This window comes from Aureobasidium namibiae, assembly GCF_000721765.1.
Source record: "Aureobasidium namibiae CBS 147.97 unplaced genomic scaffold scaffold_7, whole genome shotgun sequence".
NCBI classification, from domain to species: domain Eukaryota; kingdom Fungi; phylum Ascomycota; class Dothideomycetes; order Dothideales; family Saccotheciaceae; genus Aureobasidium; species Aureobasidium namibiae.
In genome coordinates, this window is record NW_013581202.1 from 841,282 (window position 1) to 862,845 (window position 21,564).

The 21,564-nt window shown below is 51.2% G+C and overlaps 9 protein-coding genes across 9 annotated transcripts; 6 read left to right on the plus strand and 3 right to left on the minus strand.

The window, feature by feature from the left end:
• Positions 1 to 671: 671 nt before the first annotated feature.
• On the plus strand, positions 672 to 1,586 carry M436DRAFT_45352 (ras family protein; the record flags this gene model as incomplete). Its single annotated transcript, XM_013572569.1, has 5 exons — positions 672 to 739; positions 802 to 829; positions 974 to 1,171; positions 1,241 to 1,375; positions 1,428 to 1,586. 5 exons carry the CDS (start codon positions 672 to 674, stop codon positions 1,584 to 1,586), a joined length of 588 nt encoding a protein of 195 aa, XP_013428023.1.
• Positions 1,587 to 3,392: 1,806 nt separating this feature from the next.
• M436DRAFT_45533 (uncharacterized protein) lies at positions 3,393 to 4,190 on the plus strand (the record flags this gene model as incomplete). The annotated part of the gene is made up of 3 exons (XM_013572597.1): positions 3,393 to 3,571; positions 3,624 to 3,819; positions 3,876 to 4,190. The coding sequence occupies 3 exons, from the start codon at positions 3,393 to 3,395 to the stop codon at positions 4,188 to 4,190; spliced, it is 690 nt and encodes a 229-aa protein (XP_013428051.1).
• A 1,685-nt stretch (positions 4,191 to 5,875) lies between these two features.
• Positions 5,876 to 6,992, minus strand: M436DRAFT_63329 (DUF1977-domain-containing protein; the record flags this gene model as incomplete). The annotated part of the gene is made up of 2 exons (XM_013572686.1): positions 5,876 to 6,429; positions 6,491 to 6,992. 2 exons carry the CDS (start codon positions 6,990 to 6,992, stop codon positions 5,876 to 5,878), a joined length of 1,056 nt encoding a protein of 351 aa, XP_013428140.1.
• Positions 6,993 to 7,285: 293 nt separating this feature from the next.
• On the plus strand, positions 7,286 to 7,742 carry M436DRAFT_72377 (uncharacterized protein; the record flags this gene model as incomplete). Its single annotated transcript, XM_013572767.1, has 2 exons — positions 7,286 to 7,358; positions 7,417 to 7,742. The coding sequence occupies 2 exons, from the start codon at positions 7,286 to 7,288 to the stop codon at positions 7,740 to 7,742; spliced, it is 399 nt and encodes a 132-aa protein (XP_013428221.1).
• An 890-nt stretch (positions 7,743 to 8,632) lies between these two features.
• M436DRAFT_72378 (uncharacterized protein) lies at positions 8,633 to 9,787 on the plus strand (the record flags this gene model as incomplete). Its single annotated transcript, XM_013572768.1, has 1 exon — positions 8,633 to 9,787. The coding sequence occupies one exon, from the start codon at positions 8,633 to 8,635 to the stop codon at positions 9,785 to 9,787; it is 1,155 nt and encodes a 384-aa protein (XP_013428222.1).
• A 258-nt stretch (positions 9,788 to 10,045) lies between these two features.
• Positions 10,046 to 11,416, minus strand: M436DRAFT_81405 (NAD(P)-binding protein; the record flags this gene model as incomplete). Its single annotated transcript, XM_013572850.1, has 1 exon — positions 10,046 to 11,416. One exon carries the CDS (start codon positions 11,414 to 11,416, stop codon positions 10,046 to 10,048), a length of 1,371 nt encoding a protein of 456 aa, XP_013428304.1.
• An 841-nt stretch (positions 11,417 to 12,257) lies between these two features.
• M436DRAFT_63333 (putative 60S ribosomal protein L8-B) lies at positions 12,258 to 13,430 on the plus strand (the record flags this gene model as incomplete). The annotated part of the gene is made up of 4 exons (XM_013572687.1): positions 12,258 to 12,260; positions 12,518 to 12,598; positions 12,661 to 13,170; positions 13,230 to 13,430. The coding sequence occupies 4 exons, from the start codon at positions 12,258 to 12,260 to the stop codon at positions 13,428 to 13,430; spliced, it is 795 nt and encodes a 264-aa protein (XP_013428141.1).
• A 550-nt stretch (positions 13,431 to 13,980) lies between these two features.
• M436DRAFT_45127 (DNA replication complex GINS protein-like protein psf3) lies at positions 13,981 to 14,746 on the minus strand (the record flags this gene model as incomplete). The annotated part of the gene is made up of 5 exons (XM_013572517.1): positions 13,981 to 14,048; positions 14,107 to 14,215; positions 14,275 to 14,523; positions 14,578 to 14,646; positions 14,702 to 14,746. 5 exons carry the CDS (start codon positions 14,744 to 14,746, stop codon positions 13,981 to 13,983), a joined length of 540 nt encoding a protein of 179 aa, XP_013427971.1.
• Positions 14,747 to 15,488: 742 nt separating this feature from the next.
• Positions 15,489 to 21,384, plus strand: M436DRAFT_44769 (uncharacterized protein; the record flags this gene model as incomplete). Its single annotated transcript, XM_013572462.1, has 2 exons — positions 15,489 to 21,260; positions 21,322 to 21,384. The coding sequence occupies 2 exons, from the start codon at positions 15,489 to 15,491 to the stop codon at positions 21,382 to 21,384; spliced, it is 5,835 nt and encodes a 1,944-aa protein (XP_013427916.1).
• Between the last annotated feature and the right edge of the window lie 180 nt (positions 21,385 to 21,564).

Genomic DNA, 21,564 nt, shown 5'->3' on the forward strand with positions numbered 1-21,564 from the left:
CCGAGCGTTAAGCCTGAGTACGGTGTTGAACGAGGCGCAGACAAGGACAGAGGAGCAGTGCATGAGCGGTGGGAGGCTCAGACGCTGTACAAGAGACAAAAGAAGAATGAGAAATCGGCAGTGCAACGATAGCGCTCGCTGCAAGAAGAGCTCACCCAAGCCACACGATAGATGGCAAGCCTGAGAAGGGCTATTTTCTTCTGACACGCGGCAGCCGTGGGTGTTGTGCTAGCGTTATAATAATTACTCTGCGCAATCTGTGTAATAACACGTTCGCTTGTTCGCTGTTTGATGCTCGTAGACCAGACCGGTTATCGTGATTGTCTGCCTCCTGACTCTCTTGTCACCTCTGTACTTGATCTTCGACACGACCTAGACTCGCACGTAGCCTCAAGCACGCCAACAGCAAAAGCAGGCAGTCGTGTTGTTTCTCTCCAATTAACAAAACAAACTAAGCCCTCAACAACGCCGGTCCGCCGCGCAACGCTTGGCAACTCCAGCCTCTAGGTGCGTCCTTCCTCTTCGTCGCCTGCCTGCCAACACCACTGCCATCACCGTTGTCGACATCACATCCTATCTCCATACCAAAACACCTGCGTCTTGGCCTGATTATCCGGCCAACTTGCTCACTCAAACCTACCTCACAGACTCTTTGTTGATCTATCTCCACAATGGCGGAAATCCGTCGCAAGCTCGTTATCGTTGGTGATGGTGCATGCGGAAAGACCTGTCTCCTCATGTAAGAAACAATGCCGCCTGTTGTCGTCTGTCGACCACGCCTTGCTGACCCGCTGTCGACAGTGTCTTCTCCAAGGGCACCTTCCCTGAGGTTCGTTCATCTACATCCCTGGCTCATCATCGTCGCTCGACTCGTTCCCCCTCTTCGTCGCACGCCCCGCCAACCCTCCACACCCGAGCGCGATATGCAACCTCTAGTATAGTGCACCCGATGTGCTGACATAATCGTTCAAAGGTCTACGTCCCCACCGTCTTCGAGAACTACGTCGCCGATGTTGAGGTCGATGGCAAGCACGTCGAGCTCGCCCTCTGGGATACAGCTGGCCAGGAAGATTACGACAGACTGCGCCCTCTCTCCTACCCTGACTCGCATGTCATTCTGATCTGTTTCGCCGTCGACTCGCCCGACTCCCTTGACAACGTCCAGGAGAAGGTACGCCGCCCGCCTGAACTGCCACCTCACGTGCCTAGCTGCATGCTGACATGATTTGTTTTTGGATAGTGGATCTCCGAAGTCCTGCATTTCTGCCAAGGTCTTCCTATCATCCTCGTTGGATGTAAGAAGGATCTCAGACACGACCAGAAGACCATCGAGGAGCTTCACAAGACCTCGCAGACTCCCGTCACCGAGGAGCAGGTGCGTCTTGACTCTTTGTGTTGAACATGAATTCGACTTACACAGCACACAGGCCAGACAAGTCAAGGAGAAGATTGGTGCCAAGGAGTACATCGAGTGCTCGGCCAAGACCAACGAGGGTGTCCGTGAGGTCTTTGAGCACGCTACCCGTGCTGCCCTCACCTCAAGAAAGGAGAGGAGTAGCAGCCGCAAGAAGTGCCTGATCCTGTAATCGGGCAGGCCCGGTTGCGCGATCATCCCCCACCTCGACATGGAGAACACAACATGGTTCGGTGACCATGGACGAAGCGCTTTTCACCATGTCGCGTCTTGCCAAGGGCTGCTACTCTGCCGACTGAACGATAAGTTGCAGCTCGAGGCCTGAGAGACTTGCACATTATACCTTGGTTCTGCAACATGGCGTTCGGATTGGAGTTTCTTGGTTGTCCTGTTCTACACCACAAGAGACATGTCCACCCTCTTCAGCAAGCGAAATGGACGAGACATGCACGCAGGGCACTGTGTTTGTTGGTCGAGGATATGGCACTGATGGTCCTGATCATTCGTCTTGCTCCACCGACGCACTCCTACGTCTTGTCTTTTTTTCACTTCTCTTAGTACAAGTCGCTCAGGTCTCTACCCACATATCCCCCTTGTTTTTGTTTTACCGTCGGTCACTGTTTTTCTCTACCACCACTTGCACTGCGCATTCAGATCGGTGTAATATTTGTCATAGGCGTCAATGAACTAGTTTTCTTTGCACACAATGACGGTCTTTGACATGGACATAATGGCGGTCTCGAACACCTGAAGAATGACGTGCAGTTTCAACATGCTCCGAGTAAGTTGTAAGAAGGGTATGCTCAGATGGCACCCCCGGAGAGGGCGGAACCGACCGGCGTGGCAGAAGAGTTGATCGCGTGTTGATCTGCCTGGAGTTCCCCATATTTGGACGTGGACAATGACACGGGATGGCGAAACGGCGAGGATCTTGAGACATTCGCAAAAGAGGGGTCATGTCATGGTTAGAGAGCAGCATCATGTCTGGTGGCAGGCAGCGGAAAGCTCATCATCAGAGACAAAAAGCTGGTGACAGACTACCGGGGGCGAGGTTACGAAAGATGTGCGGGCAAGCGAGCCAATGGTGGAGATGCTGGGCATCCCACTTTCACTAATGACGAGTCGCAAAGCTACTCGATACTTCGCGCATGCATGTTGTTTGCAGTAATTTCAGCGACAGTTGGCGGACGGCAGAGTGAGATAGTCAGGGAGTATGACTGTAGAGTGCATAAGTCGAAGGCAGCAGCTTGCGATGACGGAGGTGCAGTAGTGAAGCAAAGCGCTGAGGATTTGGCAGGAGCACGTGCGGCTTGTCAACGGAGAGGCAGGAGCCAAAGCGTCCTTCTGCCGCCGCTACTCGGGAATATCGCTAGTTTGGTCGGCCAGAGCCCAGAAACTCGAAATCCATTTCCAAGCGACGCCTTTCTTCACTGCGAACCCACCCACTCACTCCACTTCCTGGTCAACATCCTCCCTCCTCACTACATCGACACCAAACATCGACACCCCGGTTAACATGCGCCTCTTCCGCATCAACACCATCCCCACCATGTCGCTCATGGCTTCCTTGTGATCTCTGACCAGCACGGTATGTGCTCAAAGTCGCCAGAGACACTGCACACCCTCTGATGCCGTACCAGCTGTCCAACGAGCAACGACACGCGCCTGCACCCTAGTGCAGACATCCAACTGCATCTCCATATCCCCCACTATCCGCTACACGTCCGCACGATCCGTCTGAAACTCGACTGTCACGCGACATATCCTTCCTCACACACTCAACATGCCTACTGCATCCTCAAATCCCCTGCTCGACTCGACTCCACAAACCTCCACCATGGACGCTCGCGACCTGTCGCTTCTCAAACCCGCCGTTGACGACGTTAAAGAAGCCAAAGGTGCATTGGATTCGACATCTTCTCTCGACTGTCGCTGACTCGAGAAAGCAGGGTCCAAAAAGGACGGCTCGAAAACCAACATGGTCGCTCAAGAAAACTTGAACCCTAAACTCAGCATCGCTCCTCTCCCCGGACGTCTGCGCATGTACGTCCCGCCAGCCAACTTCGGCGCGGTCGAGACAAACTCCATCTACAGAAGTGGTTACCCAACCAGCAAGAACTTTGACTTTATCAACAGTCTCAACATCAGAACCATTCTGTGCGTTTCAGAACTCTGCATACCAACTCGCTCTTTCTAACGTGCCTTCCAGCACCCTGGTTCCCGAGCCTCTATCCGAAGAATACATCTCCTTCATGGATCAGAACCACATTCGCCATTACCAGGTCCACATCCCTGCCAACAAAGACGGCAAAGTCAACATTACTCCCGACACCATGGCCACTGCTCTCGCTGTCGTCCTGAATCGCAACAACCACCCTCTTCTAATCCACTGCAATCGTGGCAAGGTTCGTCCAAAATACTCAGCTCATCACACGAGCATGTTAAGTTAACTCGCCACCAGCATCGTACTGGCTGTGTGACTGCCTGCTTCCGCAAGACACAGTACATCCAAAACGATCCAGCCATCGCCGAATACCGCGATTATTCATACCCAAAATGCCGCGAGGACGACATGCGCTTCATCAAATCTTTTGATCCCAGCATCGTGCTTCCCATCGCCCAATCACAAGGCTGGCTGCCCACACCACCACCAGAGCCCAATGATGGCTTCTGGCACCTCAAGCACCAGACCGAAATTCCGAGCTATGAGGACGTCGCTGCCATCAAATCCAACGATGAGCACAGAGATCAGGTCGCCCGCATCTCGGTCAAATGACGACCAACTTCGACGTCCATCCACATGATGGTTCTGGTTCTTGCAGCTTCCTACATGGTGTTCACGGCGGTAATGACAAAAGAGGCTTAAAAGGGTTGATTTTGCACGAGATGATGCTTTTTTTCCTTTTGTATTTTCTGTTTTCCGACTCCATAGCGACGGCGTTCACAAGGAGTCTACCCAAGGAAGAGAGTTTCTTAGAGAAAACTTGAAAGACAGTTGTAAATTTTGGGCGGCGAGGGTTTTATCATGGGATTGGGAAAGGGCGTCGAGTTTTGGCTCCGCTTTTTGTTTTTTGGTCTTCTTTCTCTTATCTCACACAAGAGACGGATGTGTCTATTTCGTACACACGCCGATTGGAGCGTCGTAGCTTCTGTGCTTTTGCCTCTCTCTTGGGTCAAAGGGTGCTGTTGAGGTCCTACGAAGCGCAGGCTCTAAAAGAGTAGGAGTAATGCTGGTGGGATCAGGCAGTTTGGTAAAGATACTGTTCAAGGGGTTTCGGACTCTCTCAAGTCAAGACTTTTGGTGGTTTATGCTAATTTTGGATGTTTGTCTCCTTTCTATCTCTCTACTCCTGTTATCTTCTGCTTGTGTGTTTTTGTCTTGTCTTTCTCCTATCTATGTTGTGTTTGAGCAGGATATCATCAAGTTTGTTTTATATGAGAGGGAGACTTATGGCTTTCCTGGGATGTCGACGATAGGTTCCTTCATAGCGCTTTCGCTATGATTTGTAGTCGAGTCATTTGGTTCGTTTTCCTTTTCTGTCTCCTTTTTCTTTTTTTATGCTAGTCGACAGGATGACCCTGGCTATGGACGAGATTATCCCTGTATCATAACATACCATCACCAAATGTGATCAAGACATTTTTTCCAAATGTATCATACGCGGAGTATTCACGGGATACCGTCTCACTATACTATCAAAGCGGAGAGAGCAATCTGGGTTGTAAAGATGGTGGTTTAGACCCTGCAAGAATTTGCGACATTGATACCATCGAGATGGCCCCATGCATGCCTTGACACTTGGCAGAAGCGATGCTCAAGTAAGGAACAAGACAAGGTAGAGTAAGCATTCAAGAACAGCAGTGTGTTATATCTGCCAGTACGATAGAGAAAACCGAGTGGGTAGACGGAAAAGATGGGGAAATCATCAGCAAAAGATACAAGAAGTGTGCAGACCAAACCAGGGAGAATTACAGGCAGCAAGAGTACCCAGGACAAAAGTTACGACATACCTTTACCATACTTTGACGAGTAAGCTTGAACAGTTCAAGTGGTAGAAAGAGAGGCAGATGTGTAAGCAAAACGCTCTACCGGAGGGGAAGGGATTGGTAGTGTAAGAAAAGGGGAAAACCTGGTAAAAAATCATGGGACCTACCTGACCGAACAGAGAGAACAGAGCAGCGAAGCACAGTCGAGACTCACCTCAGTAAAACAAAAAAAGGAAGAGAATCTTGCGAGCTACTCATAAGTCTTTGATGAGAAGAAGAGTGTGAATTATGCAAGTATGCGAGTATAGCGGCTCCAGAGGTCGATAAAGCGACCCGTTCGAAGACGCCATGCAGAAAGAGGAGGAGAAAACGAATATACAAGAAAAGACACTCTCTCTGTTCTTACCCATTCGAAAAGATGAGAAGTTTCGAACCAGAACAACGAGCAAAGACTCAAAAGTATCCATATTTTCATCATCGAGTACTGTAGCCCATATCGTTCAATCTCTGACACGAAGGCATCTTGTAACCCCTAGCCTCCCGCAACTTTGCCTGATCGGTAAAGAAGAAGCCCTGAGCTTGTTGGTACATCTGCTGCTGCCTTTGCTGCTGCACCTCGCACTCGGTAGACAGCTTGTGGTAGTAATTCGCATCAGCCCTCTTATCCAGCTCTTTCCACTTCCGCGTCGGGAGATCCGAGACTTCGCGCGGATCCACATAGTAAGGAATGCCAAAGCCGGAGGAGACGCGTTGTTGGGTGTATGGCGGGATTGGGTCAAGCTTGACGGAGGGGCCTGAGGGTGTGCTGGAGCCGGAGAAGAGGCCGGAGAGTAAGGGGAAGATGAAGAGGAGCAGCAGAGGTAGCAGGGATTGTAGTGTTTGTGACAGAGAGGGCGGTGGTGCATTGGGGTCTCGCGCTGCTTGTTGGGGTCGTCGTCGTGGTGCGCCGCCGCCGAATTGGTGTACGCGAACGCCGGGGCCTCCGCCCATGTTGAAGACGAAGCCTGGGCCGTCGAAGAGACCGCCGCCTGTTGTGTTGTGTCAGTCTGAGACTTTGTGATGCAGAGAAGGAGTGCAAGTAAGACATACCAAAAGGACCGCCTCCAAAGCCACCACCACCCATACCCATACCGCCGCCGCCAAAGAACTGACGGAACAGATCTTCAGGACTGATCTCATCGTCAAACATGCCACCACCTTGTGCCCTCCTTGTAGCGCCGCCGCCAGAAAAGGGACTCGCCGAACTAGCACTCGCACCCTGAAACCTGCTATCCGGATCACCACCAAAACGATCGAACTTTGCCTTCTTATCCGCATCACTCAGGACTGCAAAGGCGCGAGCAACCATCTTGAAAGCCTCGTCTGCGCCATTGTAGCCGTTCTTGTCGGGATGGGTGAGCAAGCTGAGTTTGCGGTATGCTTTTTTGATGTCTGATTCTGTGGCTGTGGATTTTGTTGCTTCGAGACCGAGAATGTCGTAGAAGGCGGTGGGACTGCATTTGCGGACGCGGACGACGGCGGCTTTCTGGTCGACGGTAAAGGCGCGGCCGCTGCTGCCGTCGTGGTGTTCGCGCGACTTTTCCGATGACATGGTGAGATGTCTGGGGAGAAGAGGGAAAGAGGCGAGGGCCCCTGAGGGAGAGTGTCGGAGAGAGTTGCTCGAGGGTGTCGTGTTGTGTTGTGTTGATGCTGGGATGTGAAAGTGGTAGATTGGCCTTTGTCTCAGCGGGCCAGACTGTCTTTCCCCAATGACAGGGTCGCCCTTTGTCTCTTGGATGTGATTGGTCTCGGGTCAAGCATGACGGCATTTCCAGCTTTATATTCTTGATCCACTTCCACCCTCCGTTGCCTATATCAAACAATTCACCTCATACACTGCCCAAAATGCCAATGCCAGGAGCCGACAAGACCACTGACGCCAAAGAGGGCGTCCTCACCTACATGCGCGCATGGGGCGGTACGTTGCTCGACTCACTCTCAATCCAAAGAGTCGCAACCCACTAACACTGTCGCAGAGTCCTCCGTACCCCCCACTGCCCTCGCAACCCTCATCACAGCCCAACATTTCCGCCCATTCCAGAAGCTGCCCATGCTCTTCGTCCCCGTCCTCCTCTTCTCCTCATACTTGAACCTCAATGGCTTCCCTGTCGACTCGGCCGGCGTGACTTCTGCCTGGAGTGCAGCATACTTGGTTGTCGCGAGGAGGAGAAAGCAGGCTTTCACCAGCAAGTTTGGCGCTAGAGGTGCTATCAGAGGCTTGACGTTGGGTCTTTGCGCTGCGAATATTGTCAGCGGTGGATTGGCGTACACCTTTGGCAAAAGAGAGGCCAGGGAAGAGTGATTGTGAAGAACCTCGGGTTTTCATCTTCCATGATCTAGTCTGGGAGACTGGTACGGAATAAGGACACAACTCGACTTTGGCCTATACCAAGTCTCGAAAGAATCGAAGAGGAAGCCGACTTGGTCGCGTGACAGCATCGCAGTGACACGATACAGCGATTCATTGCTATGACGATAGGGCGAACAGATGGCCTATCGATTCGAGAGAAACAGAACTCTCTGTATATATATAACATTCAGCTTCACCTATGAGTCCTTTAGGAGAGGCATCCTAGCCTTTTCGAACAACAGCTTCCCTGCTAGAGTCTTTGCTCAGTCTTTTATCCGTTCTGCTTGTTGCTTACTGAGCCATTCCGCCTGCGCACATGTCTTTTAGTCATCGTAAGACAGCGTGATGGTGCTTGCTCCAAAATTTGATGGCTGCTGAATGTTCAGCTTTTGTGTACCATCCCTCCACTTTCTTGCACTTTAGAAACTTGTTCTCTTTTCTGTCTATGTAACCATCAGATCAAGCCTACATACTGTTACACTGAAGACCAATGATCGTTGCAATGAAAAGTGTTATCCGAATTCTGCTGCTCCATGACGACATTGATATGTTGAATCTTGCGAGTCACGACTGATGGCAAACCATATCTCAAACCCACCATCATTCACAATGTTTAGCATACTACTCAACACTCGGAGCTCCTGGATCAGATGGACGCAAAGCTTGCATACCTTACCCTGGTGAACCGAATAGTCCCAGGCCCTCAGAGCCTGAGCTACTTCGTGCCTCTGATAGTACTGCCAATCGCCTTTTGCATACCACCATGGACTGTGTCAAAACAGACGTTATGTGCAATCACCTTACCTATCATCACCGGCTCACTCGTACATGCTTGGATCGTCATGGGCGGCATAGATGTTATATCATTTGACATGCTACTCCACGCCTACCATCTCCTGCTTTTCAACGACCCACGCCGCAACTTTCGTAGGGTGGTCGAGAAACCCCAGCACACTATCGGTGCAAAGAATCATGCATCTGAAGCGAAAGATCAACTCGGGGAAGATAAGATCACAGAATCGCATTACATCGATCAACCCTACCCTGCCAACTGGACAGAAAGACTGCCCTGGATAGGCACCCTCCTCATCTCCATGCGCTTCATCGATTGGAAAATTGGCTCACCCTCTCACGACTCCAGACAACCAGCCCGACACCCTCACCCTCCTTCTCATCTTCGCTTTATTGCCACTGCTCTCCTACGCACCACGATTGGTTTTATCGTTATGGATCTCACATCAGCTTGGACACAACAAGATGCTTATTTCAAATCTTTTGGTGTGAGTGTTGATGCAGCTCTGCCCCAGACTAGCAGCTTTGCAGTGTTGCCTCCGAGAGTGCTCAGGTGCACGATCATGGCATTACAGGTGTGGTCGACTGTGGGCCAACAGTTCCAACTACCTTGCGTTTTGCCAGTGATGCTGCATTATTTCGGTCTGCTACCAGATGCGTGGGCCCCGCATCTGTGGCCGACTTTCTTTGGCAGTTTCGGCGAAATGTTTACATCGCCAGGCCTTTTCGCTGTCAGAAACTTTTGGGGTAGGTATTGGCATCAGACTCTACGGCATTATTGCTCTGGTCCTGGTGTGTGGGTTGCGGATCTACTGAATTTGCCCAGAAGGAGTTGGAGTAGGTATGCGTTGTTGAGTGCAGCTACGTTTTTCTTTTCGGGGCTTGTGCATATTGGATTGGTACCCAGAGATCCTATGTTTGCAGCTATTCCTGCCGGTCGTATTCGTTGGCTTATCTTGGGGTTCTTTTGGTTGCAGCCAATGGGGTTTGCGGTTGAGATGGCGGCTTCGAAGGTGTTGAGGAGACTGAGGGCGAGGAAGGAGGTTTTGGTGGTGCTGAATGTGTGTTGGTTTGTTGGATGGTGTTGTGTTGTGTTGCCGTTGTTGGGGGAGGCTGGAGGGCATTTGGGGTATTGGCGTGTTTGGCCTGTGCCGGTTAGTTTGTGGAAAGGTGTTATGGAGGGAAAGTGGTTGACTTGGATTTAGAGGTCCGCATTTGAGTAATAGGCTTATAGTAGAATAGATGCGGTGAAGAACATTTCCATTATCATTTATATCTGTTGATTTTGGCTTATCGTGTACTCTGCCATATACACGGGAAGTCACAGACACTTGACGAGATGTATTCTTACGTTCACAAAGCGATGTTAGGATGTCGGACCTCTGTAATGTTGATCAAAACCATTTGGTGAAACTACAGCTATTCAATCGGCAACAGACACCATGACCCACAGTCTCCAGTCCCTAGAACTCAGCAATGTGCGTGCCAATACCACGCTCACGAGCGATCCTGACCACCTCATTGCCAACTACCACATCCATAAGACCTAACCCAACAATCTTTGCAATGACATTACCCTTGCAAAGCCATTCCTTCAATCCCGAATCATCTGATACCTGAATGCCTTGACCCTTGTTATCAGTGTCACCCTTCTTTGCCGCATCAGCCGCTGCCTTTTCAGCCTCACGTCTCAGCATCACAAGCTCGCCAATCTCAACCACTTGATCGGGTTGCACATTTGCTTGGATCAGCTCGCCGGCTTCTTGGAGGCATGCTTCGACGCTGTCGACGACAATGGCACCGCCTTCTTGCTGATGCTTGTGGAAGTGGCGGTGTTCATGGTGAGGCGCCACGGCGTTTCTGATGATGACGGGATGCAGTTCGACCATGTGGGGTTTGTAGGAGCCGATGAGGGCAATGTAGCGGCCCTTTTTGCGGCCTTCGGGGTTCAAGAGGTAGCCCGGAGGAAACAGTGGTTGTGTGCTGGGTGTAGTGCAGAAGATGACGTGCGCACTGCGGACGTACTCTTTGAGCAGACGAGTGTATTCGGTGTGGCCGGTCGTGAGGATACTGGTCTTTGTCTTGCTGCCGAATTTGTGGCCTAGAGGATTTTCGAAGTCCGGGTCTTGAGGGAAGGGGTTGTACAGCTTCATTAGCATCTCTCTTGCTCTGTCGAAAGAGCGGTTGATCACGTTGACGTGGTGAATCTCTGAACCGCGGAGGAGTAGAGCTAGACGGATGTGCCAGTAGGCCTGCTTGCCAGCTCCAAAGACTGTGAGGTCGTGCACTTTGTGTCTCCTTTTGAGAAGCATGCAGCTGGTCAGAGCTGTGCGGAAAGCAGTGAGTTCTTCGGCATTGACCAAAGCGCTGGGATTGCCTTGACTGTCAAACAGAGTCAACGACCCACGGGGTGCAGTAGCAGGCGGCTTGGAGTCTTCTGAGGTAGTAGAGGGGGTGAGAATAGGACCAGACATGGATGTAGGTCGAGATTTGGAGCCGGTAGTAGATGTTGTGTGAGACGACTTTGTCGAACCAATAGACAATCGTTTGAGATCTGGTGTGACGTCTGGCTTCTTGACCGAGTCCAGAGTGATGACCTTGACGCCCATGCCAGAGCTACTAGATGCCGGCATGAACAAGCTCGTTGCTCCATCAGTGCGGCTCATGTGGATTCTTTGAGGTTGGTAGGCCGAGCAACAGCCATCCTCTTCTCCAGCGGTTGAGTATTGGTGCAGAGCATCCGCAAGCGATTGTTGGATGTCGTCAATGTCCTGGCTTGTAAGAGAGTGCAACACTCTCTGAACATCATGGTCCGAAAGTACTGTGACGGGCATATTGATTCGAATAGTTCAAGAGCTGGGTATCAGAAGAAAAGGTCGACAAGTATGAAGTCGTGGTGTCTATCAGAGTAGAGGTAAGATCAGATATATGCTGTCACTGCAGTCGCAGCAAAGACGCGATCAGCAGCGTAAGTCGTTATTTGCGGCCGAAGTCAGGAATTGTTCATTCTCGAGTCTCCAATATGTTTGCGCTACCAGGTTACACGATATCAAAGTGGGTGCACAGCATAAAGTAGTCGTGGTTGTTGTTATTTAGAGTGGTGAATAAGCAATTCGGCAAAGCACGGCTCAAGAGGTTGGGAGCCTTGAGAGTCTGGCGTTCAACGAGTCGTCTTCTGTTGCTTTCAGCCTCAAGCAGCCAAGGACACTGCTAGCAATACAGAGCCGTAGGCTATTCTCATACAGTATATCGGTCAATTCTTCGGCTTCTCAGACCATCGATATTGGAACCTCAGACTGATTGTGATTCAAGCAAGTCTAGCACTGTCAGTGGTAAATGACGGATGCTTGGCATCATAGAACATTGTGAAGATACATTGATATAGCAAGAATCAATGAACGCGGAATGCTCAGTGGCAGTGATACAAAGCATATAGCTCGCTGACAGACTACTCGGAAAAAGAAAAGAGTCAAGTGCCAGCGATGTTGCTCGAGGTCAAGACTGGAAAAGTGATGGTTGCCGGATCTGGGAGTGATTGGCCGAGAGTTAAGCGGGGTCTTGGCGGCGCCCACGAGCTTCAATTTTCTCCTGCTTCGCGCGAAGATTTGCTTCCTTTCTTCTCCAGCCGCGACAGAATCAGTCAATCACCGACGTCCAGTTCGACAATCATTCAAAATGGTAAGCTCGCACCACATTCAAGGACCTTGAAGCGCTGTCGTCTCTGCAGTGCAATGCGCCGATGCGCTTTGCAAGTCTCGCTTGCCTGCGAGCGCAGCAATTCAAGATGATGTTCGACATCAACATCTATTGTAGTCGCTTCTCCCTGAAACATGGGAGACGGCAATGACCAATGGCTTGGGCTGCGTCTGGAAACAGCGCAGCCCTTTAGAGTCAAAAGCAATGAGCATTGTGCTGATTTGCTTTTCTCAATGAAGGCCCCTAAGTCTGGAAAGAAAGTTGCCGCCGCCCCTGCCTTCCCCCAGGGCAAGGCTGGTGTCTCCAAGAAGAATGCCAAGGTGAGTTTGACAGTACCCTCTCTGCTAACTTCTCGCAACCCGCGTGCTGACATGCCCGACAGAACCCTCTCATCGAGAGACGCCCCCGTAACTTCGGTATCGGTCAGGACATCCAGCCCCGTCGCAACCTCTCGCGCATGGTGCGCTGGCCCGAGTATGTCCGCCTGCAGCGTCAGCGCAAGATCCTCAACATGCGCCTGAAGGTTCCCCCGGCCATCGCCCAGTTCTCCCAGGTTCTGGACCGCAACACCGCTGCCCAGGCCTTCAAGCTCCTCAACAAGTACCGCCCTGAGACCAAGGCCGAGAAGAAGGAGCGTTTGACCAAGGAGGCCACCGCCGTCTCCGAGGGCAAGAAGAAGGAGGATGTCTCCAAGAAGCCCTACACCGTCAAGTACGGTCTCAACCACGTTGTTGGCCTCATTGAGAACAAGAAGGCTTCCCTCGTCCTCATCCCCAACGATGTCGATCCCATCGAGCTCGTTGTCTTCCTTCCCGCTCTCTGCAAGAAGATGGGTGTCCCATACGCCATCGTCAAGGGCAAGGCCCGCCTCGGAACGGTCGTCCACAAGAAGGTGAGCACATCTCCATCTGTCCTTCTACTCACACAACCACATACTGATAACCTTCTCAGACCGCTGCCGTCCTTGCCTTCACTGAGGTCCGCTCTGAGGACAGCTCTGAGCTCTCCAAGCTCGTTTCCGCCGTCAAGGATGGTTACATGGCCAAGACCGAGGAGTCCAAGCGCCACTGGGGTGGTGGTATCATGGGTGCCAAGGCTGTTGCTAAGCAGCAGAAGAAGCAGAAGGCCCTTGACAACGCCATCAAGATCTAAGTGCACCATTGATTGTCACTTTGCGTCTGGCGTTGGCTATGGACTGGGATTCTGGTGGGAAACAAAAGCTTTTCGAGTTATCTTCCGGCACCAGAATGACAGTTTTGTCGTGCTGCAAAAAATTTCTTTAACGACCCCTTCGAATCATGATACCCACTTTCCATTCTGTTAAGAAGAGACCCAAGCAAGTGATCGCGCAATGACTTTGGTGATCTGTCTGCGCTGTGAACATGGTAATGCATTTTGTCCTGCTGTCGCCTTGTGTTCTCGTCTCGTCCATGCTATCTAGTCGTTGTCTGTCAACTGATCCGCTCCTCTGGTTTATTGAATGTCTTCGGCGTATATTCATCCGCTTTGTGACCTGTCCTGCCCTGCCGCGGCGCAGTGCCTTGCATGGCGCTAGGTACTCGAGTTCTGCATGTCTTGTCGACTAGTGTGGATCTATCCAGACCTGGCCATAGTCGTATGCTTTCTTGAAGCCTCGAGTAGTGTGTCTTCGTCTCGATACGATGCCAGTTTCTGATTTGACTTCGCTGCTCATCGAGCGGCATCAAGACTTCTGGGCTGTCTCAAACCATTTCCTTACTGCGTTGTTGCCATCGTGAGCGGCACGGAACACTGCAGGAACACTTAGATTAGTCCTCTGAAGGCAAGTGATCCGGCACTACCAGCTTACATTGTCGTTCTGTGTCGTCCAGACCCCTTGCAAATTCAGCGCCTTCACCCAATGCACTTCGTGAGTTCAGCGCTTGATCTGAGATTTCGACTGCACGCTGTTTGAATGTCTAGATTATCGGTCAGAAAATGTGATTGATCGCACGAGATGTAGATGGTCGATACTCACGTCGGTCAAGATATCGACCATTTCCTCTTCTTCGAAAAGTTCCAGCATGCGAGCCCCGATGTTGTAAAAGTGCTGGGCTTGTGCTCGTAGATCTACTGTTTTTGGGTCTGCTTTCAGGGCATTCATGACGCGTTGGGATAGTGCTTGGGGTAGGTCGAGAGTTGCTAGTGATGAATTCCCTGAGGGATTGCTCACGGCCAGCATTTCGGCTAGCCATAGTGGTAGCTCAACTTTCGAGCCTTGTTTTATCTGATACCAGAGTCAGCGGGTCAAGAGCGTGTTGGAGAGGTGAATGAGACATACATCTTCTCCTGGGTTACCCTGCAGGTATCCTAGGTTGGGAACCGAGAGTTCAAAGGTGCAAGGTACTTTCTGTCGGATGACCCATCAGTTTTGTTGTTGTCATAGAGATGCTTGTGTGCTGTACCTGAGAATCTGTCAAGATTGCATCGATGTTGTAGTATGAGCCCATGATGATATTCTTTTTGAACAGAGGCGAGCGAGAATGAAAAGCCAGTAATCGACAAAGATGATAGAGAAGGTCCAGAGACACAGAGTCGGGACGATTGATAGAAGTCCCGGACAAAAGCGTGGCTGCGTGCGTGTCGTGCTACTGCCTAGGAAGAGCTATACTTAACTGAGCGCTTCTATCCCAGCAAACACAGTCTTTCTTTTTAGTGGAGGTTGACAAGTTTCCGGAATTGTTTTTCAAAGTGAATAAATCCGTTGCATCAACCAAATAGTATCGTATAGGTATGTTGTACACTGGGTAGACGCGTTTGACGCGACTCTTTGATGACCTGCGGAGATTAGAATAAAGACCGGACAAACTGACTCGGGTGCAGGAGCTTACAGCATCGATCGGGCAACGAAACACATCTACGACGAGTGCACAACATCGCGACCATCAAAGGGGCGATTTTGTTATCATCTCTAGACACTGGTCGCACAGACAAACACCCTGCAGGAAGAGGCCGGTTCACTCTTCACAACACCTGTGTCCACGACTTTCCCATCTCCGGGTCGTGTGAGCACTACCGTCGACATCGACGTCAGCTTCGTAGCGGTTCGCCATCCAATGAAGTGCTAGACAGCATAGGGAAACACTCAGCATGGTCACCAACAGCGACCCAGGCCCTCGTGCACGAGCATCTGGCAGAGATTCCGAAATGCTCGATGTCGCCAACGACAGCACCCATCCTTCCAGTACCGACATGTCGAGAACCACAACCCCCGACGGCCTTGACAATAGATCAAGTCGAACTCGCCCGCGCGTCTTTCCCTACACCAAATACCTACCCTACGACACCGAAACACCCGACCAAAGACAGCAAGATGTGGATGACATGATCAAACACCTATACATTGCCGTCAGTTCGGGCGACTTCGTCCCGGGAGCGGTACACTGGACAAAAGAGATCCGTGGATGGCTGTCACTCAAGTTCGACCTCAATCGCCAACAGCGCATCAGTCTGACCAAGCTCTACTATGAACTTGCTCTAGCGCCGGGTCTTGAGTACACGGTCGCCGAGCGCTTTGCCAGCATGTTCATGGTCTTGACCAAGCGCCGCCACTACCTGAAGCCCATCGAGGATCTGGTACTCGACTGGAGGCCGTTGTACCAAGAAATCAAGGTCTTCGTCTTGCCTAGCGAGTTTGCGACACCTAACACCTTCTCGAGCAAGCGCAGCATCCGGACACTCACCAAGATCTGCACCTTTGCCCAACTCTTCTTCGACCCGCAGGAACTCCCCAACATCCTCGATGAGCTCCTCCCTTTCTTCTCCATGTCGCCCTCAGAGAATGCCTTCGTCGTGACAGGCCTGCTCAACCTCTTCTTTCCAACTCACGCCCCTCCGCCGAACCAACCTAAACTCCAGCCTCAATACTACCTCCCAACCTTCTTCCACCTCTGGTCAATAACGAATCGCTCAACCTTCACCGATCAGCGCTTCCTCGACATGTTCTCCAGATTATCGCGCGATTGTCTGACCGTTGAACACGTCCCCTTCAACGAGCATGGTATCTACACCGCTGAGCAGACGTCTATGGTCTTCACCTCTATCCTACGGTTGCTCGAGATTCCTGTTGGTCAAGCCTCGTCACCTTACCATATCAATATCGACCTTGGTGCAGGTTTGTCTGCCCTGCTTGAGCGCGATCCTCGCAAGCATCCCGCGTCTAGAAGCATTGCAAGATGGATTATCATGTCTCTGTCGCCAGCTTGCCTCGACGTGAAAGATGGCAGATCCATTTTGCATCAGCTTGAGGGCCTGATCCAGGGTATCGAGACTTTCTTCCACCCTTCAAATACAGGTGCTTGGACAAAGACGCTGTCACAACTCGTCTACTATCTTGCAGACTTCTTCGTCATGCGTTGGAACAGAGAGGAGAGCGGTGAATATAAGATGCCTGCTGAGCGTAAGTTGACTCCCGAGCTACGGAGACGTTTTGTCATGTGTTTGAGAGAGGTCGTCTTCATGAACATCTACTCCAAAAGTGGCACCGCTGTCAACTACGCGCTTTCTACTCTGCAATGCTTGGCCTTCCTTGAGCCCAATCTGATTCTTCCTGGCGCTCTGCAAAGAATTTATCCTGCCATGCAAGGACTGGTTGAGGTGCATAGAACCACTTCGTCTATTCGTGCTCTTCAAATGCTGTCCAGAATCATCGCTCGTACCAAGGGGTTCAGATGTCATTTGACCACTCTGCTTGGCTTAGCTCTTCCGGGTATCGATGCAAACGATCTTGACAAGACCATGAATTCACTGTCCTTCGTTCAGGCTGTTTGTTACAACATCCCACTGCACGACCTCACCAAGAGCGCCAAACTGGATTCAGATGGCGAGCCAATGTCTGGTAGTACTGCTACTGCAGTCGAATGGATCACACAGCAAGTCGACCGCTTCGAAGCCGAAGGTTCCCAGATCGAACTGGACTATGAGAATGAGCTTACCGATGAAGATGAAGAGATCATTCTTCGATCATCGACTGCTGGGTTCGCCGAATTCCTGATCGCTTTCCTTGGTCGTGTGTTCACTCTGCTTCAGAACCTGCCCGATGCCTCTCGCGTCAAGAGCGGTTCTCCTGAAGAGAATGTTGTCAACACTCTACCCGCCGCGTTCGCACCTCTGCTCGCGGCTTTGTCGCCTGAGCTTTACGACATTGCTCTGCAGCAAATTGCCAAATTCGTCACCAACCATGTCGTGCATCAAGCTCGTGATGCTATGGCGTTCATTTGCAATACTCTTGTCAAGGTGTCTCCCAAGAAGGCTTTGAGTCGCCTTTTGCCCGACTTGATCGCAAGCATCAGAACAGAGATTGACGAGAACGGCGCTGGCTCGAGCAGAACGTCTGGTTCTGAGATTCTTCCTCGCGATCGCGCTTTGGTTTGGAACATCAGTTTGTTGAGTATGTGTGTTGTCCATGTTGGCTCCGATGTACTCGCCTTCCAGGACGAACTGTTCGACATTGCTAGTTACATGCAGGTCAAGTGTAAGGGCATTCCTCTTGTCCATGTCTCGAACTTTGTCCATCACTTGCTGCTCAACTTGACTGTCACCTACACCACCGACTACTCGTTGTACGACCAGACAGATCTGAGCAAAGGCCTGCAGCCGAGCGATTGGGCCAAGTTGCCGGACCCGAAGGATCTGCATATACAATGGCATGTGCCCAAGGAAGCCGAGATCGACTTCGCCGTCAGGATATTCGAGTATCAAGGCAAGCGTTCAATTGACGCCCTCAACGCATTGACCAGCAGCGAAGATTCGCCTGTGAAACGAGATGGAACAGGCAAAGATTGGTCAGATGAGGTCTCTCGTAATCTTGTTCTCCTGCGCTTGCTCATCTCGGGTATCTCCTGCTTCTTCCGCTCGGATGACGAATCTGTTACACCGGTCAGTGGTCATGACACCGAGGTGAACGGCAGCATTTCGCCCAAGCAGGAAGTTCAACAAAGTCCAAGTGATTTGGCCGAACCCGACGATGACAAGATCCGCAAAACCTTCATCTATCCTACTGGCTACCCGCTCAAGACTAGCAGCCCACACTACGAGACAGTGCATAAGCTACGTCGCCTCACTGGTGAAACTCTGCACCGTGTCCACGAGTTCTTGACGCAACATCAGCAAGACGATGTTCTCTGCTTCAACGCACTCTACACAGCCTACCGTTCATGGTTCATCGATATTGGTATTGAGCGATCCGCTCACGTGCTGGACAGATTGAGTCGTCTTCTCTCGGCAGATATTCACCCTTACAAGTTCAGCGGTACGCGCAAGGCCTACCCTCGACCTCTTCTCGCCAGACGTGCCAATCTGTATCACTTCCAACGATTGAGATACAACGAGTCGCCTCGCGCAGCATCCGATCTGGATAAGGTACTCTTGCTCGATTTGGCTCAGTCAAGTGTATCCGTCTACACAGATATTCGTCGCACAGCTCAGACCGCGTCTGAGTCGGCTGTCCAGTGTATCATCGGAGCCAAGCCTCTCATCATCCCTCCCCTTCTGGATGCTCTCGAGGACGCCGTCAACAAGACCGACTTCCCGCGCATCAAGGGTGCTGTCTTCTCCCTGCTGTTCGGTAGTCTAGCACGTCCCATTGAGCGCAACTGGAAGTTTACTCCCAGGCTTATTAGACTGTTCATCCGTGTAGGAGAAACCGACAAACCAAGTATCCAGAAGCTCGTCAGCAACGCCAACTTCCAGGTACACTCCATGTGCAGAGCCCTAGACCGCATGGTCATTTTGGACGAGAAGACCGTGGACAGTGTTTGGCCAGCAGAGAGCCACACTCAACCTTTGGACAAGTCTAAGATGGTCGCAGCTTCCCTGGATGATGCCAAGGCTTTACTTCCCCCAAAGCAAGACCGCATTCGTCAACGGAGGATGTTGATCGAGGGCAAGAAGTCTGAACTGTCTTCCGAGCTGGTTGTCATGATTAAGGACTCGCATTGGCGCAAGGCTCAGCGAGTCGCAGCCCTTGTTATCGGTCTCGACTACCGCTACGAGACTATTGCCTCAGATGGTATGCTTGACTTGGTTGTGAAGGGTGTGATTGACTCGCATCCTTCATTGCGTGTGCTGTTCGCAAACGCATTGCTTGCCATCTGCAGTCTCATTCAGACGAGATCAATGACTGAGCACAAGTATGAGAACTACCTACTTGACAAGCAGTTCCCACCTGATCGCATGGTTGTCGAAACCAAGCCTGAAGATCCTAACTGGACCAAGCAGTACCTAGAGGCCTTCTCGCACCCTGAAGCTGAATACTACATCGACGCTGAGTACCCCGGTTGGTTGGTGTGGGACAAGGTGATGCGTGTGTCCAAGAACCATGCTGTCGATCTCGATTATGACGAGGTGGAAATTGATACTCGCAAGCGCATTGGCAAACACATTGACCGCCAGTGGATTTCTGTCTTCTTTGACTACATGAAGCAAGAACCGCGAGATGCTCAAGATCGCTTCCGCACCACGAACTGCACAGTCATGTCCTGGGTCTTGGACCTTGTCATGGTCGGTCTCACACCAGCAACTTTCGACGATGTGGTCGACCTCACAAGGGCCACTTTCGGCGACGGAAGTGATAAGCATCAGCACCGTGCCACTGCGGAGATCATGGGCGCCCTCATCAATGCTGCAGAAGACTGTCAGCCTAAGGTCAAGGAGAAGGTCTGGGAGTTCGTTTTCCCTCTTCTCGAACGTGTCTTCCAGGACGGTCTGACTCCAGAGAACTTGTCATACTGGAGCAGTTTCTTGACTCTTACCGGCTGCGCTAGAGACCCTCGACGATGCTGGCCACTTGTGGACTACTTCTCCAGCTTCAGACTAGACATGTCAACTAACGCAGCATTCAAAGAGAGCTCCAAGATTACTCTCTTACAGCTTGCCATCGGCACCTTTGGCTGGCACTTCCAGAAGGAGAAGCCTATCCTCGAGGACTTTTTGAACCACCTTGATCACCCCTACAAGGGTGTCCGCGAAAACATCGGTCAAACATTGTCGGCGATTTACCGTAGCCGCTACTACGAAGGTTACAAGAATGTCGAGGATCTTATGGAAGCGCAAAAGGCTGCATCCTCTATCGGCACACGGCCTTATCAAGCGACGGAAGATTTCCGCGTGACCATCAAGGACGTCTTTGAACGACTCGAGAAATGGCGCCAAGAGAGACCACCTGGTGTCCACACCCCGACGCCGTACACACAGGCCAGTAAAACCGTGTTGTACTGGCTAGAGTCGACAGTCAACAACTACGATTGTACAAGTCTGATCGAATTTTTGCCTGATCCCTTCATGCAGCAACTTCTTCATATGATGGATGTCAAGGAAGATCCTGAGTTGCAATCTCATGCGTGGAGCGTGTTCAAGCAGTTCCCCAATATCCCTCACAGAAAGGGCGAAGATGAGGCTCTCGCGAAGAGTCTTGTTGAAATCGGCAGGACCAGTCAAGCATGGCACCAACGTCTCCGTACATTGATCAACATTCAGGTGCTCTACTTCCGCTACCTCTTCATCATGGAATCTTCACGTCGTGAGTATCTGCTCAACAGCGTTAGAGACATGCTGCATGATACACAGCTTGAAGTCCGCCTTGGAGCAGCTCAGACCATCTCTGGCATGATCCGCTGCTCGCCTGTGGAGTTCCGCGACAGAGCGGTTGCAAACTTGAAGGCGCACTTTACAGAGTTACTCCAGAACAACCCTCTGCCCAAGCGCGGTAGAAACGCTGGACCTCCGGGAACACCCACATCCGAGCAGAACCGTCTTGTCATTACACGCCATGCTGCTGTTCTTGGTCTCGGCTCACTGGTCCAGGCCTTCCCCTACGCCAGTCCACCTCCACAGTGGCTGCCCGAAGCTTTGGCCACACTTGCCATGAAGGCAGCCAACGACCCTGGTGTCGTTGGCAAAGCTGTCAAGACCATTCTGAGCGAGTTCAGGAAGGTGCGACAGGATACTTGGCATGTGGATCTCAAGGTAAGAAATCATATTCGTGTCCACCAAACACAACATCAGATTGCTAACATTCCATCAATAGGTATTCCAGCCCGAGCAACTAGAGGATTTGGAGGGTGTATTGTGGAAGAGTTACTTTGCATAGAGCATTACAAGGAGGATGGCGAATTTGTTTCTTGTCCTTGAATCTGTGTACATGCATTTTTGTCTTTTCTTTTTGCTCGCAATGCCAGCGTACATCATCATGGGAGTGCCTGTCTTGTCTTTTTTCCACATTGAGGAAGGTAGAATTACAATCTTCAGAATCCAAAAAGACTACTTTACA